Below are 16,193 nucleotides of genomic sequence, written 5' to 3'. Positions count from 1 at the left end.
GTGCCGTACCTGGACTAACTTCTTGGAGAATTCGTACCGTTAGTCACGCTTTAAGCTCGAGAGAGTTAAAGTGAAATAGTCCTTGTTTAGGTCGAGAGACGCTTGGATTTACCATCGACTACAATTCTCTATAAGCAATTACATGTCAAGACTCTACACACTCATAGCCAATAGAGACGTATACCTCAGAAGGTGGACATAACCCCAACGCCTCAATTCTCATTGTTTACAACACACGTGACAATCTCTCTTTATTTTGCTATTTTCAGTTCTTACATTCTTGTTTTGGTTACATACTACAATCCCCCCTTTCCTACGAGACTTGCACTAAAAGTCTAGTAATTTCTCTTGCTTGTTGGCCAAGCTATTCTCTGTGGGATCGATACCCAACCCAGGTTGGGTTCTATATTTGCTAACGACCGCTTTACACTCCCACGAGAGCTGTAGATTGAGCGTTATCAGACATCCCAAAGACAGCCTTCAAAACCCGTTATGGTCATTTTGAATTTCTAGTCATGTGCTTCAGGCTTACGAATGCCGCAGCAGCCTTCATGGACTTGATGAACAGAGTTATCAAGCAGTACTTGGATATGTTCTTCATAGTCTTCATTGATAACGTCCTTGTCTATTCCCGCAGTGAGAATGACTATGCATACCATCTAAGAATCGTGTTACAAACTCTTAGAGATCATTAGTTGTTCGCCAAATTTATTAAGTGTAAATTTTGGCTAAGATTAGTAGCTTTTATTGGCCATATCATTTTCGATAATGTCATTAGAGTCGATCCTCAAAAGATCAAAGTAGTGAGAAACTAGCCTAGACCCAACTCTCCATAAAAAATTAGGAGGTTCTTGGGTTTGGCTGGATATTATCGATAGTTTGTTGAAGGGTTTTGTCTATTGCATCCTCCGTGTCTAGGTTGACTCAAAATAAAGTTAAGATTCAATGGTTAGATTCCTATGAGAAGAGTTTTTAGGAGTTGAAGACTCGACTGATGTCAGCCCAAATTTTGATGCTACCTAATGGTACGGATGGATTCATTGTTTACTGTAATGCTTCTAAAGTTGGTCTGGGTTGTGTTTTAATGTAGAGAGGTAAGGATGTAGCCTATGCCTCTAGACAGCTTAAACCTCATGAAAAGAACTATCCTACCCATGATCTTGAATTAGCTGCTGTTGTTTTTGCCTTTAAAATTTGGAGGCATTTTCTTTATAGGGTGCATATTGATGTGTTCACGAATCACAAAAGCTTGTCGTATGTGTTTTTGCATAGAGAGTTAAATCTTCATCACAGAAGTTGTTGAATGACTATGATATGAGTATTTTGTATCACCCAGGAAAGGACAATGTAGTGGCAGACGCCCTTAGTAAACTATTTATAGGTAATGTTGCTCATGTTGAAAATGATAAGAAGAAGTTAGTTCATGAGGTTTATCAGTTGGCTAGATTAGGTGTTTGGTTAGTGGATTCAGCTGAAGGTAGTGTATGGGTTCAAAATAGTTCGAAATCTTCTTTGGTTGCCGAAGTAAAGGAGAAACAAGATAGGTTTTCCAGTTTGGTTAAGTTAAAGGTGTCAGTTAGAGATCAAAAAATAGAGGTTTTCTCCCAAGAAGGAGATGGCATGTTACACTACTAGGGTAGACTATGTGTATTGTGTGTTAATGGCTTGAGTCACTGTATTTTGACAGAAGCACATGGTGCGCTATTTTATTCACCCAAGATCCACCAAGATAGACCGCAATTTGTAGGAAATCTATTGGTGGAGTGGAATGAAGAGGGATATTCTAAGTTTGAAACTAAGTATGCTAATTATAAACATGTTAAGATTGAGCACCAAAATCTTGGTGGCACCTTACAGGAGTTTAGTATTCCCACTTAGAAGTGGGAAGCGGTGAACATGGACTTTATGATAGGGTTACCCCATTCGCATTGTTAGCATGATTCAATTTGGTTTATTGTTGACAGAATGACCAAGTTAGACGATTTCCTGCCAGTCCATACTTCCTTTTCATGCGAAGATTATTCTAAGCTCTATATTAGGGAGTTGGTCAGGTTTCATGGTGTTCCTTTATCTATCATTTCAAATAGGGGTAATCAGTTTACCTCTCACTTTCGAAAAGCCTTTCATAAGGGTCTTGGTACCCAAGTTTACCTCAGTTCAGCTTTTCATCCTCAGACAGATAGTCAGGCAGAAAGGACCATTCATACCCTACAGAATATGTTGAGGGCGTGTGTTCTTGACTTTAAAGAAATTTGGGATGACCACTTGTCTTTGATCGAGTTTTCCTACAACAACAGTTATCATTCCAGTATCTAGATGTGTAATACCCCACCAAATCACGTATCAAATTCAGCTCGTAAAGCTCCATCAAAGATCCCAAGACTTAGAAAATTTTGCTAAGTGTTCAAAATTCAACACTTAATCTTATTTTAGACCTCCAAACTTTGGGGATTTATTTGGCGACCTTCCCGATGTCTGTTTTTCAATTTTCAAGTTGAGTTACCATTGGTAAAGCTCGTAGTATATCCCGAGTGAGTTTCGGAATTTTTGGAGTAGCGTAGAGTCATGTTTGGGTGCCTAAAACAGAAGCCCCGGACGATTAGCCAGCGCAGCTTTCTAACTCCAGTGCTTGTCCAGTTTTTTCAGCATTTCAGGGTCAACTTCAAACTATCATAACTTCCTGAATATAATGAACTGTGAGAGATTCTATATATAAATAGGAATATCTTTGAGTCTTATTTCCAATGCAATTGGTTTCATCCAATTTGAACATTGGAGTATAAAGTTATGATCAATTTACTTCAGTCTATCAGGCTGAAAACAACAGAGGAAAGCTGCGTCTTTATCTCTTTCTCCAGGGGTATTTTAGTCTTTCCTACCTCTATATATATACACAAAAACATGAGATTCAGCATAATTTAGCAACATATGCTTGATTTCTTTCAAAATTCATCAAGAACAAGAAGAGGGTTTGCAATTGGGGATTTAATTTCAAGAAATTCTCTCCGTCGATCTTCGTAAAATGAAGAACTAAGGTATGCGTAGTGTTCATCCATGGATTCCTTTCATCCATGGAGCTCAAGAATCAAGTTTTAAGTTATGTATCATGAATATTTTGTGGTGGGATGATTATGTTCATGTTGATGATCATAAATTGAGTTTTTAATTCCATGAGTTATCTCAAGAATCATGAAAACTAATTTATTTTGTAATATTATTCATATGAACTTTATGTTGAGTTCTTAAAATTGCAAGTTGGATGTTGATGATCATGTTGTTGGTTTTGAGTGATTCCCAAGTTGGGATCTTTATGTGAAATCATGAAACTATGTTGAAATATAAGTTGAAGTCCATGAATTTGGTGATTTATACTTTGTGAAAACTTTATGATTTCACCTATGCCTAAGTTTTGCATGAAAGGTGTTTGATTAAATGTTTAAGAGAAACAAGAAACATGTAGTATGGATTAATATGGCCTAAAAGGTGAATTCATGCCATTGACCTCATGCTTGAATGGCTTACATGCTATTGTTGTACAATGAATATGTTGTTGGAATGTCATAATGTTAGAGTATGAAATTATAATCTTAATTATATACATTCCTACCATGAACAAGATTACGTTAACCATGTACTTCATGAAATCCTCAACTTATTTTATTATGAATGGTTGATATTGATCATGTATTCAAGAATGTCAAGAAGTGTCAGTTTCCTTCTATCGAGTCCTGGGGGTACTTGTACCCAAAAAATATAGTTGTATTCCTAAAGCCATGTCATGTTTTCATGATACTCTCATTCAAGCCATGTTCAATAGATTCAGTCAGTTTCATGACTCAGGAAAACTCATGTAAAGGCAGTATCAGTTCAGTTTTACTCAGTACTCAGTAATCTACGTAATCTCAGTAATATTTTGTCAGTCTATTAAATTTAGTAAATCTAAGTATCAGTACAATTTAGTTCTGTATTCAGTTCAGAAATTAGTAAACTCTGTCAGCTAACAGAACTCAGTAGCATTTAGTCAGTTAATAGAATTCAGTAGTATTCCGCTAGTCATCGAAACACAATAAATTCAGTCCATGTTTAGTTCAGTTAAACAGAACAATTAGTAACAGTTCAGTTAATTCTAGTATGAACTAGGAAATTAGTTCATTATAATCAGTTCAGTGTCATTCAGTTGGGAGTAGGATTCAGCACCGAGCAAACCCAAGAATGGGAACTCAGCTGCCAGTAGAGGGTGTGATTCTTAGAAGCAATCCTTGCATTCCAGAACTATGCAGTCAGCATAGGTTAAGACATCAATACCTGTCAGTTGAGGGTAGATGAGGTGGCTTAACCTGTCAGATGAGGGTTCCCACCGTTCTCATTAGAGCACCAGCTAGATGAGGGTCACTCACAGCTTGTCCTTACAAGTGGTGCGGTATTGACACCCTTCCAATCAGGGCAGAGATTGGACCCCAGCTTAGTTATTATAGCGTATTTGGGGCATGTCAATTAGATAACTATTTCCCATAGTTTCAGTATCAATCTTAGTAAAAGAACTTAGATAGTTCTTCAGAATATCAGGGCTGTCAGATACAGTCAACTCAGATATAGTACAGAACTCAGCTAGTTCCATCAGATTTAGGAGTGTCAAATACAATCATTCATGCTATCAGTTATCAGAACTCATGTTATCAGATAAATCAGTTATCAAAATTTAGATATCATTCATGATATGCTATCAGTAAATACATGTCATCAGTATTCATACTCAGTAGTTATGTTATCACAAGCTAAGTTTCAGGACTGTTATATACGTTCAATCAAATTAGTTCTTCATAATCAAAACTATCAAAAACAATCATTCCTTTATCAGTAATATAGTATCAGTCTACCAGTATTCAGTAATACAATATCAGTTCCTTAATTATTAGTGAATTACATATCAATATCAGTAAACTCAGTCATTCAGTATCTCAATATCAATAAACTCAGTCATTCAATATCTCAGCATCAGTAAACTCATGTTGTCAGTATTCAGATTCAGTAGTCAGTATCACCATGAGTTTGGTTATAGTTACATATGTATGTATGTATTCTCATGTTCATATCAGTCAGCATTGTTCATGCATATAAAACCCTTTCCATTTAGCCTACCTCACTCGTATACTCAGTACATTCAGTCATACTGACGCATTCACACTATGGTGTTTTATTTGATACCATAGGTACAGAGGTACGAGTTTCAAAGCAGCAGTAGCATTACAGATTTCAACAGTCATTGCTCTTATTTATTTGAGGAAAATATTATTATTACTTTATTACAGTATTTCAGATTAGTTTTTCAGTTCATGGATTTACTTGGAGACATGTTCCTTCAACTCCTTATTCAGTTCAGTTAGAGGCTTTCGGACTAAATGTCAGATTAGATGGTTAGACTTCAGTATTTATGTTTTTTTTGGTATTGTTATACCATATTTTTTAGATATGCATCAGTATTGAACCTTATGGCCTTACAGTTCATGTTTCCATAAATTTTTTGAGATATTATGCAGTTTACAGGTACAGATATCAGTCTTGGGTTAGCTTGTGGTCCTTCGTGGTCATGAGCCCCGTTTAGCATTTCGGTTCAGAAAATTGGGGCGTTAAAAGATGGCTCTATTTGAGGCTCTCTATAGGAGAAGATATAGATCACCTATTGGTTAGTTTGAAATGGGTGAGTGTAATACCCGTGCTTTTTCTTAGCTTGAAAATCATCTTAAGGATGTTAGAACTTTCTTTGAAATAACAATTCATTCTTATACATGTGCTATTTTCATAATTTTCACTTCCTATCACGTGGAAAATTGAATAAGCTTTCCATCAATAAATAATTCCCCAAATCCGACACCCGAGCGAAGAGTTAGAGCCTTTTTAGTGAGACAGTGTTTGACCTGAGCCTTCAGCGCGTTGCGGAGATAGCTCAAATGGCAATTGTCAATTTTCAGTATTGCTCCACAATACTGGTGCGTCGCGCCAAACTTCCAGGTCATAGACAAGGTATCAACGTGATAGCTCCGCATCGCGCCACCATGCAATTTTCTATTTGTCAATTTCCAGTGACATGACGTGATAATGCCTCATCACTCCAAGGGCCCAATTTGGAAAATTTTATTAAAAATTAAATTATGTGTCCAGGGTTAAAAGAATCAATTTTCCCCTATATAAGCTTCCAAACATAGGATTGGCCTTATTCATCCAAAATATTGATGTTTTTCTCAAATACTCTCAAGAACTTAAGCTAGGGTTTTCATAGAAGGTCCAATTTCAAGAAGGTTTCACCATCAATCTTCACGAAATCATGAACTAAGGTATGCATAGTGTTTATTGATGGACTCCTTTCGTCCATGAAGTTCAAGAATCCCTTTTCTAAACTCAAGTTATTGATTTTCTATATGTTTTCATATTTTGGTTGCTCATGTTCATGTTTGATAAATGTGAAATTGGATTCTACTCCATGATTATTGATAGTTTCTATATGGGTTTAATTACTATAGCCATAGATTCATGCAACCCTAAGATTTAAACCCTTGAATGATGAAATTAGAATTGAATAATGATGTTTACATGTATCATGCCTGTCATATGTTTGATTAAATGCCTAGATAAAGGAATATTGTCTAACTAGCATGATATCATGAAATCCCCATGTATGTACAAGTTCATGCCTATTACATTTTTGATGAAACACTCCTACGAATGTAGTATGTATTATGATGTTAGTCAAGTCTTCAAGTAAATCATGCTGTTTTAGTTTTCTTCCATCGAGTCTTGGGGGTACTTGTACTTGAAATATTAGTTGTGTGCCTAGACCCATATCATGTTTTCACGATACTCTCAGTCAAGCTATGAACTCTTAGACTTCAGATAGTCTTATGACTCAGGAAAAATCTCCATGATCTCATGACTCAGTCAGTTGTCAGATATCAGTAGTATTCTATCAGCCACAAAAATTCAGTAACTCAGTCCATGCTCAGTTTAGTTTAGTAAATCAATTTCGGTGTCTATTCAAATAGGCGTAGGAATTAGCACCGAGTGAACCCAAGGATGGGAACTCACCTGTTATATGAGGGTGTGATTCTTAGAAGCAATCTTTCTGTTCCAAAACTATGTAGCCAGCATAGGTTGAGATATTGTAGCCTACTATATTAGGGTAGATGAGGTGGCTTAACCTGTTATTTGAGGGTTCCCACCTTTCTCACTAGAGTTACCTGTTATATGAGGGTTTCTTACATGTTGTCCTTACCAGCGGCATGGTATTGACACCCTTCGGATCAGGGAATAGATTGGACACCAGCTCAGCTATTATAAAACTTTTAGGGCATATTGATTAGATACTACTTCCCACAGTTTCAAGTTACAGAATCAGGACTATCAGATATAGTTAATCAGTCTCAATAATAGAACTCAGATAGTTCTTCAGATTTCAGGACTGTCAGACACAGTCAACTTAGACATAGTACGGAACTCGGATAGTTCCATCAGATTCAGGACTGTCAGACACAGTCACCCATGTTATCAGTTATATTCAAATACAGTCATTCATGTTATTAGTTATGTCATGTTATTAGTGTCCAGACTCAGTAGTCATGCTACTACGATATCAGTATCATGTTATCACGTTGTCAGTTACAGTTGCGTATTTATGTATGCATTTTCACATTCATGTTAGACAGTCATTTAGTATTGATCATGCATGAAAACCCTTGCATATAGCCTACCTCACATGTATACTCAGTACATTATATTGTACTGACGTATTTGCGCTACGGTGCTTTCTTTTTATGCTACACCATAGGTTCAGAGACACGAGTTCCAGATCAGCAGTAGATTCCAGATTCAACAGTTAGAGTAGAAGTGATTCCTCATCCTTCGAGGACATAATGATTTTCTAGTATCTCATGGATTAGCTTATTAGTTGGAGTTAGTTGGGGACTTGTCCCATCAACTCCTTATTCAGATTCTTCAAACAGTAGAGGCTTTCAGAATAGATGCAAACTAGATATAGACTATCATGTTTTAGACTTTAGTTTTGTTTTGGGTATTCTATTACCTCACACAAATGTTACGTTATTCAGTTACGTTCATGATCAAACCTTATGGCCTTTCAGTGCATGTTTCTACATTATTATGTTATCTTACGCAGTGTACAAGTATAAATATCAGTCATGGGTTAGCTTGTGGTCCTTTGGGGTCATGAGCACCATGTAGCATTTCGGTTCAGAAAATCAGGTTGTTACAGTGAGGCTGTTTTGATAGGGACAGATGTGGTGTTCAAAGCTATGGAAAAAATTCAGTTATTAGAGAGACACTTAAGATATCTCAGAGTCGTTATAAATCCTATACAGATGTGAGGAGACGGGATCTTGAGTTTAAGGTTGCTGACTTAGTTTGTTTGAAGATTTCGCCCATGAAAGGGGTAAAGAGATTTGGTAAAAAGGGGAAGCTTAGTCCACGATATGTTGGTCCTTTTAGAATATTGAGTCATGTTGGGAAGGTAGTATATGAGCTTGAGTTTCCTGCAGATTTGTCATTCGTTCACCTAGTGTTTCATGTCTCTATATTAAAGAAGTGTATTGGTGATCCAGTTATTGTAATTCCTTCGAAAAACACTAAAATTATGGATATCTTTTCTTATGATGAAATCCCAGTTGAGATTCTAGATCACCTGGTTCGTAGACTAACGAACAAAAAAGTTCCATTGGTCAATGTTCTTTAGCGGAATTAGTCCGTTGAGGGTGCCACATTGGAAGCGGAAGCAAATACGCGAACCAAATACCCTCATCTTTTCTCTGCAAGTTTAGATTCAGCTTAAGGTAACAAGTTTTTCTTAGATTATCTTTTGTCCATTCTCAGTTTCAAACATATAATCAATTCATGTCATTGCATGCATCCACTAACCAGTTCAGTCATGTAATCATGTTTCTAGTTACGCATATTTAGTATGAAGTCTTAGTACCTTGGTATTCTCAGTTCAGTCAGTCTCATTCGAGAATTAATATTCTCAAAGGGGAGATATTGTAAGATCTTATATTAGACTTAGTCTAGTTCATCTCCTAGTGCTTGCCTAAAAAACCTAAAGCCTAAAAATTTAGCTAAGTGTTGAAGACTTAGCATTATTTTGACTCTTTAACTTCGAGGATTTTTAAGTTGACCTTCAAGGCTCCGAGATGATGGTTTTTGAGTTGATTCATGTTTAGGGGTGTGAGGAGCATGTCTCGAGGAAGTTTTGGAATTTTCAGAAGAGGTTTGGGTCATTTTTGGATTTTTATTCCAGCAGCTCAATGCAATTCCATTGCATTGCACCGGGAATAGTGATGGGCATGCCATCGCGTTGCATCAAGACCACAAACGGTATTCCAGTTGTGACTTTAATTTGCATAGGGGAAATTAAGTTATTTACCCTCACCCCAAGTCGTAAAAACAGAAGATTAGATTTCGGTTTAGCATTAAACACTCATTCTTCATCAAATTTATCTCAAAGAAAACCTAACCAAATTCTAAGAAATCCAAAACTCCATTACATCGTCTTCAAGACAATCAAGAATCTAAGTTTTTGAATTGAATAATTTCAATAAAATGCCTTCAAGAACATCTTTAAGAGTTCAAAGTCAAGTTTCTACATCAAATTAAGCCTAATAAGATATGTGGGGTTATGAACAAGGGCTTTCTTTCACCCTTGTGCCCAAATTGCATGATTTTAAGATTTTACTTCCTTGTTTTGAAGTAGGGTTTATACCCAAGTTTATTCTTGAAGCATGTGATTATTATGAGATTTAAAGCTTTAAGTTGATCATGAAGTACTTATGTTTATGTTTTATATTTTGAGATTTCTATCATGCATGAGATTGCATTATCTTGACTTGATATTGTTGAAGTATTTTCAAGATTGTTATTGAGCATAAAGTTTTGTTATGTATTGACATGATATTAAAGCATGGGTTTTAAGCCCTAATTTTAAGTGTTGAGATTCCAAGATGATCACGCTCTTAAGTTTTATTTGATAAATTCATACCAAGAATGATTTTGAGTTTTCAAGAAGACTATGGTCTTAAGTTTCTTTGATGGTTTTATACCGAAATTTAAATAAAGATGGATCTTACGATCCCAAGCTAAAAGATGGAATCCATATTTATTTAGTTTGATTACAACTTAAAGCAAAAAGAAGCATAACTGGTTTTCTATATAAACCCTTATGCTATTTTAAGGTGGATTTCCTAAAGAGAGAGCATATAAGTAATATAGGAGTAGTATTTACCACTGATTTGGGTATGATTCCAAGGTCTCATGCCCCAGAACTACGTGCCACCGTAGGTTTTAATACCTATAGTGGGTTCAGTATAGTGATTACTCTATCTAGGTTCTATTCCGATGGCAAGGGTAGAACAACTCTTCCAATGTGGGTAAGAGACATTGTACTTCATGATAGCTCACATGGTGTATGTCGGTTATAAGAACCTCCTAATAGAAAGAGTAAAAGTACAACTTTTAGAAATAACTGTTATGACTCACAAGATTTATACAGCATACTTGATTATTCATGATTTATGCTTTTCAGTTTTCAGTTTTATTCAAGCTCAAGGTGAGTCATTTACACTTGGCATGCATTATTTAAAATTTTATATGACTATTGAGTACTTTTAATTTATGCATTCACCCCTATATACTCAGTACATTCCAGAAGTACTGATCAACATATATGTTTATGTGCTACATTGTCTTATAATGTAGGTCCTAGTTCTCAGTTCCAGTACTATGATTGATTTTGTGTATCTCTACTTGCATCCCACCTTTTGGTGATTCCTCATAGTTCGAGGACCCATTCTATCAGATTTATTATTCATGGAGTACTTTAGTTATTTGATTTTAATTTGAGTTGGGTCTACTGGGGCTTGTCCCAGTGGCTCTCTATTTAGAAGTAGAGGCTTGTCAGACTGTTTTCTATTGTGGATTCAAAGTCTTGGTTTTAAGATTTCTAAGCTTAAGAATTTTAGTAAGATATTAATTCAAATTCAGTTAAGACATTAATTCAGCATTTTTAGATTTTGCACATTAAGTTTATCTTTACAATAAGTCCCAAAGTTGTTAGAAGGCTAAAAAGGTTAGCTTGGGACTACTTGTAGTATTGAGCACAATGTGACATCTAGGGTGTTTTCCGTGGCATTACACCACTCTCAAGAGAAAAAAAAATTGGAGTTTCTTCCAAGGCTCATACTTCAAGACTAGATTTCTAGCAATTTCGAATTCTTGTTCATCAGAAAAGGTATGTGGGACTATCATAAATCTCATCGGCATAAATTTTATGTTTTAAAGAAGTTTTAAAGATATATATGTATGTATATTTAATGGGTTTTGAAAATCATTTAAAGAGCATGCATTATAAACCCGTTTTGATGAAAGTACGTAATTATCATGGAGTTTTTTCATAAGCTTGATTTATAATCATGTGCATACATGGTTTGAGTATTAAAAATTGATTTGTGAAATTTCCTTCCCCATGATGAAATTCATTATCTTAAAATGTTACGAATTGTGTAATGGGTTTGAGAGCATAAACTGTAAGTCCTCTTTTTTAAATCATGAGATTTATGTGTGTCTAATGTTGGGGCTGTTTTATGATTGATGATAATTCTTGAGTTTTAAATGACTCTTGATTATTATACATGGTTGTTTCACATGTTTTTCAAAGAGGTGATTTCTATGCTAAATGTTATGGTTTTCTAATGAAGAAATTGCATTGATGAATGAAAGAATTGACCACCACGTATTAAGTTTTGAAAAGAGAGTGTGTTTGCATAAGTTTCATATGCTTTTGAAAATAAGATCTCTCATGTGATTCGATAAATCTTATGGTGGTCATTTCATGAATTTGAATGAGAAAGGCTATGGATGTGATATGGTAAGATATGAATGACTTGCAAGTCTGGGTATGACGACACCCTGTTATGATGTTCCCTTAATAAAAATCAGAAGTGAACTTTTTTATAAGCATGAAGCATGATGTCAAAGGACTAAAATTGGGCTTAAAGAGAGTTAAATGGTTACTCGAAGAAGGCACGAGTTCAGATAACTCACAACCCAAAATCGTATTTTGTTGATGCGGGTTTTGTTTTGATGAAAAAGTATCTCATGCAAGGAGGCATATCCTTTTCTTGTGACAAGGTATGTTATGCAAGGAGGCATACTTAGTGTTTATTACGTACTCCAATCCTGGAGGTAAACTTGGATTGAGCGCTTGGCCGTCGAGTCAAGGGCGGATTTCATATAGCCCGTAGGATAATCAGAAATGTACGGTGTACCATCTAGCTCAGAAGTAATACAAAGAGTTGAGTCAGTGTTTTACAGGAATGGTTGAAGCTCATCAAAATATGCTCATGTGTTTTCAATTACCTTATGCTAAATTGCTTTCTGAAATGCTCTCACTTATTCTATATGAAGTATGTGTTATTTTTGGATTGCTCTACATACCAGTACTTTCGAGTATTGACCAACTATCTACAGGTTCAGAGGTTCAGTCCCGGGGTCCAGCTCAGTAGTAGATTGTTCCCAGATTTTCAAAATTTGGTGAGCCACCGGAAGACATTTTATCTATATGTAATCTCAATCATTTTTATGGTCCGGCCGGGGGCTTTGTCCCGGTTTAATCAGGCTAGTGTTATCAGTTAGGTAGAGGCTTCGTAGACTGGTGCAGAATGGATTTGTGTTATGCTTATGGAATGCTGCCCTGAGTTTATTAAATTTTAATTATGGGATTGTTATGCTTCGGTTTATCTTCCGCACTTTGACATATGTATAGATTTTGCTTACGATAGTATCCTAAGGGGTCTCTTGGACCTTCATGGTTCGGGATTCCCGTCGCGGCTAGGGCCTCGGCTCGGGTCGTGATAGTCTGTCTCTGTTGTAAATTGAACCTAAGACCTTATGATGCTTAACCCAAATTCATTGAACCGCTAGGCCAGACCCTTGGCTGCAAATCACTTCTTATTTATGATTTCTAATGGGTATGGAAAAGAGAAACATGAACTTTATTTGAGAAATAGAGAGTGTGCAGAGGAGAAGCTTGATTATGGATTAGGTAGATTATCATTCGTTCACTTCAAACGCTAAAACCAGACCTTTTATTATTATTTTTGCAAAATGATAACATGAGACGGAAAGAGTAGTATTTTTATTTGTTTTCTTAGGACACTACAAGAAATTTATACAGCATACACGACGTCCCAGCTATCTTTCCCATTGTTCTTGTGTTTTGGTACTTTCAATTCAAGAATCTGATGGTCCACTGCATCCCAAAGAAAAATACTTCACAAAATGGCACGACTTATTACCAGATCTCAATTATGGGAGATATTACTATAGGGCTCCTAACATAATGATTTCCATTCTGTTGAACCCAAGTAATAGATCCATCGTAATTATTTGGACCTATATAACGAACTGTCAACGTATAACTTTGCTTCTCATTTTTGTTCTTGAACACCAAAATCCGCGGTGAGACAGTAACTGTAGAGTTCTTGGGAGCTTTTATCTTAGCTTTATAAGTAGCTGCCCCTTGACCAACATTTGTGACTGTCCTCTTGAATTTCCTCTCCAACAATGTGAAGTCGACCTCTGTGCTATACAATGCAATAAATGATGGGTAATTCAGATCAGCTGATGGATTTGAGCAGTTCTGATTGGTTGATGATCTTGCAATTGTCTTGAATTGCTCTTCTGTGAAATTCATAGAGCATAGAAGATTTACATAATCTTGTGGAGTAGCATCATATACTAAACCGGGATCAAGAGCTTTGTTGGGATCGACATGCCCTGATCCCATAGATAGGGGTGTGGCTGCTATGTTAATGTCTGAGTCTATAATTGGTTTTCGAGTGTTATCTAAAGGATCTGCTGTGGTCATCATGGCAGAGCGAATAACTGAAGGACTCCAATCAGGATGTGCGCCTTTTAGCATTGCTGCAATTCCAGCAATATGTGGTGCAGCCATGGATGTGCCAGATTCAAGAATATAATCAGTGGACAACTCTATGTTCTCCCCAATACTTGTAGCAAATATGTTAGGTGGATATGCTGCAAGAATCAGCACCCCTGGGGCTAATATATCTGGCTTTGCAATTCCCAAGTAACTTCTGGAGGGGCCATGTGCGGAAGATGCAGCAACAACTGGTGCTGGCTTTGCATCTAGATACGTCTCTTGAAATGTGATGGTGGCTGTGAGACTGACACTACTTTTCACGTAATTGATGACTTGTTTCCCTTCCTTTTTGTTAATCACAACTCCAGGGTTGGGAAATGTAGCAGACCTGAACACTCCTGGATCCTCAGAAATAAAGATGCCTGCTTTAAGTCTTGCACTACTGATAGTACGTATTTGATCAGAGGAATACCCATTATCTTCACATATAATGATGGTGCGTTCGGGATCAGGAACTTGTGATAGCAATTCCTTGGAATTGCATTTCGATAGAGTTTTGTTGTAAATCACTGTTGAATCCATAACAATGGCTCTTGCAGGAAACAAGCTCCACCCCCTAATTTTTAAACCATTGCCCAGCGTCAAAGTTCCTGCAAATGTTCGGTCAGTGTGGCCTGATGCCACACACAAGATCCATGGAGATCCGTTGTTTAAAGTTCCAGCATCTGGACCTCGATTTCCAGCTGAAGCTGAAACAAGAACTCCCTTCATCATAGCTCCAAAAGATGCAATGGATATAGGATCTTCATACATGGGAATGAAACGAAACCCATATGAAATGGATATCATGTCAACACCATCTGCAACAGCTTGGTCCATAGCAGCAATTAAATCTGATGCAAAAGTTCCTTCATTAAAGCTAAACTTGTATACAGCTAACCTAGCTCGTGGAGCAACTCCTCTTGCTGTTCCTGATGCATATCCAAAATGGGACACACTTTTCACAAAGTTTCCAGCAGCAATGGAAGCACAATGTGTTCCGTGACCATTAGTATCCCTGGCAGAATTCATGGAAATTTTCACAGTGGGATCATTCGCTAAAATTCCCTTGTTGAAGTAATTAGCTCCAATGAGTTTTTTGTTGCACATTGAAGTGTTAAACTGTGTGCCTGTCTTGCAAATTCCCTTCCACCTTTTAGGTATTTCAGGCATACCATCATCCTGAAAACTCGCAGATTCTGGCCAAATGCCAGAGTCAAGAACTCCAATAATCACATCTTGGCCTAAACCAGAAGCTGGCCATAGCCCAGATGAAGGATTGAGTTTGAGGAAATCAGATGTGTGGGTAGTGTGAGCTTCCACGGTTCTGTCTTTGTAAGCTGAAATGAAACCTGGTGACTTCTTCAAAGCTTTCAGTTCATCTTTGGACAAAACAGCACTGAATCCATGAAACACATTGTCATAAGAATAAACAAGTTTTGGAGCAGAGTGGAATCTGTCAGCTGATGACGGAACTGCTGCTTTGATGGAATCAATAGTGGAAGAATGCCAATGTTGGTGATCAGCAAAGACATTAGGTATTAAAGTTTTGTCCAAATGGACAATGTAAGTGGATCTTTGTGCTATGGCCATGAAACAGAAGATATGAGCAGAAAGAAACCATGAAAGGAAGAGAAGATGAAGAGAGCAAGGGAACTCCATTTTTTATCTTTGTGTTGACTACACATTACACCTTCTTGATTCGCCACAGATTCAAGTGATTTTATAGGATTATGCAAGCATATTGTATGTCAAGTGGAGATTAAAATGAACTAAACAAAGGTACTAAAGTATAGTTAAGACAGGCGGCTAGTGTACAAGTGAAATGAACCTATTAGTATATCTTGGTCTTCTCACTATTTCTAATATTGCAAGGACCTAGGAAGGAATATATATGTCAATTTGCAAACATGGGCCCAATTCAGAATCTATTGAGTCAAAATAAGTCATATATAATCTCTTTAAGAAAAAGAGAAGTCAATAATGATCGGTGTTGCTTTCAGTCTTTCTCCATGTTACTTTTGGATTTAATAGTTGTCACAGGAAATGGTCCTTTGTCTTCCGGATAATATAATCTGGCCAAAAGGGACAGATCGTCCAACTTGCTGATGAGTCAGCTACTGACATTAAAAGCATTTGTTTAATTTGGAGAATAAAAGAGATAACTTGACAGAACAACTTAAAGAGAGTGATAAAATATTTAAAGTTCTTAAACCAC

At 36.6% G+C, this 16,193-nt stretch overlaps 1 protein-coding gene across 1 annotated transcript; it reads right to left on the bottom strand.

Annotated features, from left to right (window-relative positions):
* Positions 1–13,111: 13,111 nt before the first annotated feature.
* LOC107839566 (subtilisin-like protease SBT3) lies at positions 13,112–15,838 on the bottom strand. The gene has a single exon (XM_016683112.2). The coding sequence runs from the start codon at positions 15,635–15,637 to the stop codon at positions 13,346–13,348; it is 2,292 nt and encodes a 763-aa protein (XP_016538598.1). The 5' UTR covers positions 15,638–15,838; the 3' UTR covers positions 13,112–13,345.
* Between the last annotated feature and the right edge of the window lie 355 nt (positions 15,839–16,193).

This window comes from Capsicum annuum, chromosome 1, assembly GCF_002878395.1.
Source record: "Capsicum annuum cultivar UCD-10X-F1 chromosome 1, UCD10Xv1.1, whole genome shotgun sequence".
Taxonomy (NCBI): Eukaryota; Viridiplantae; Streptophyta; class Magnoliopsida; order Solanales; family Solanaceae; genus Capsicum; species Capsicum annuum.
Note: the sequence above shows the minus strand (reverse complement) of the source record. Positions and strands in the feature narration are given on the sequence as shown.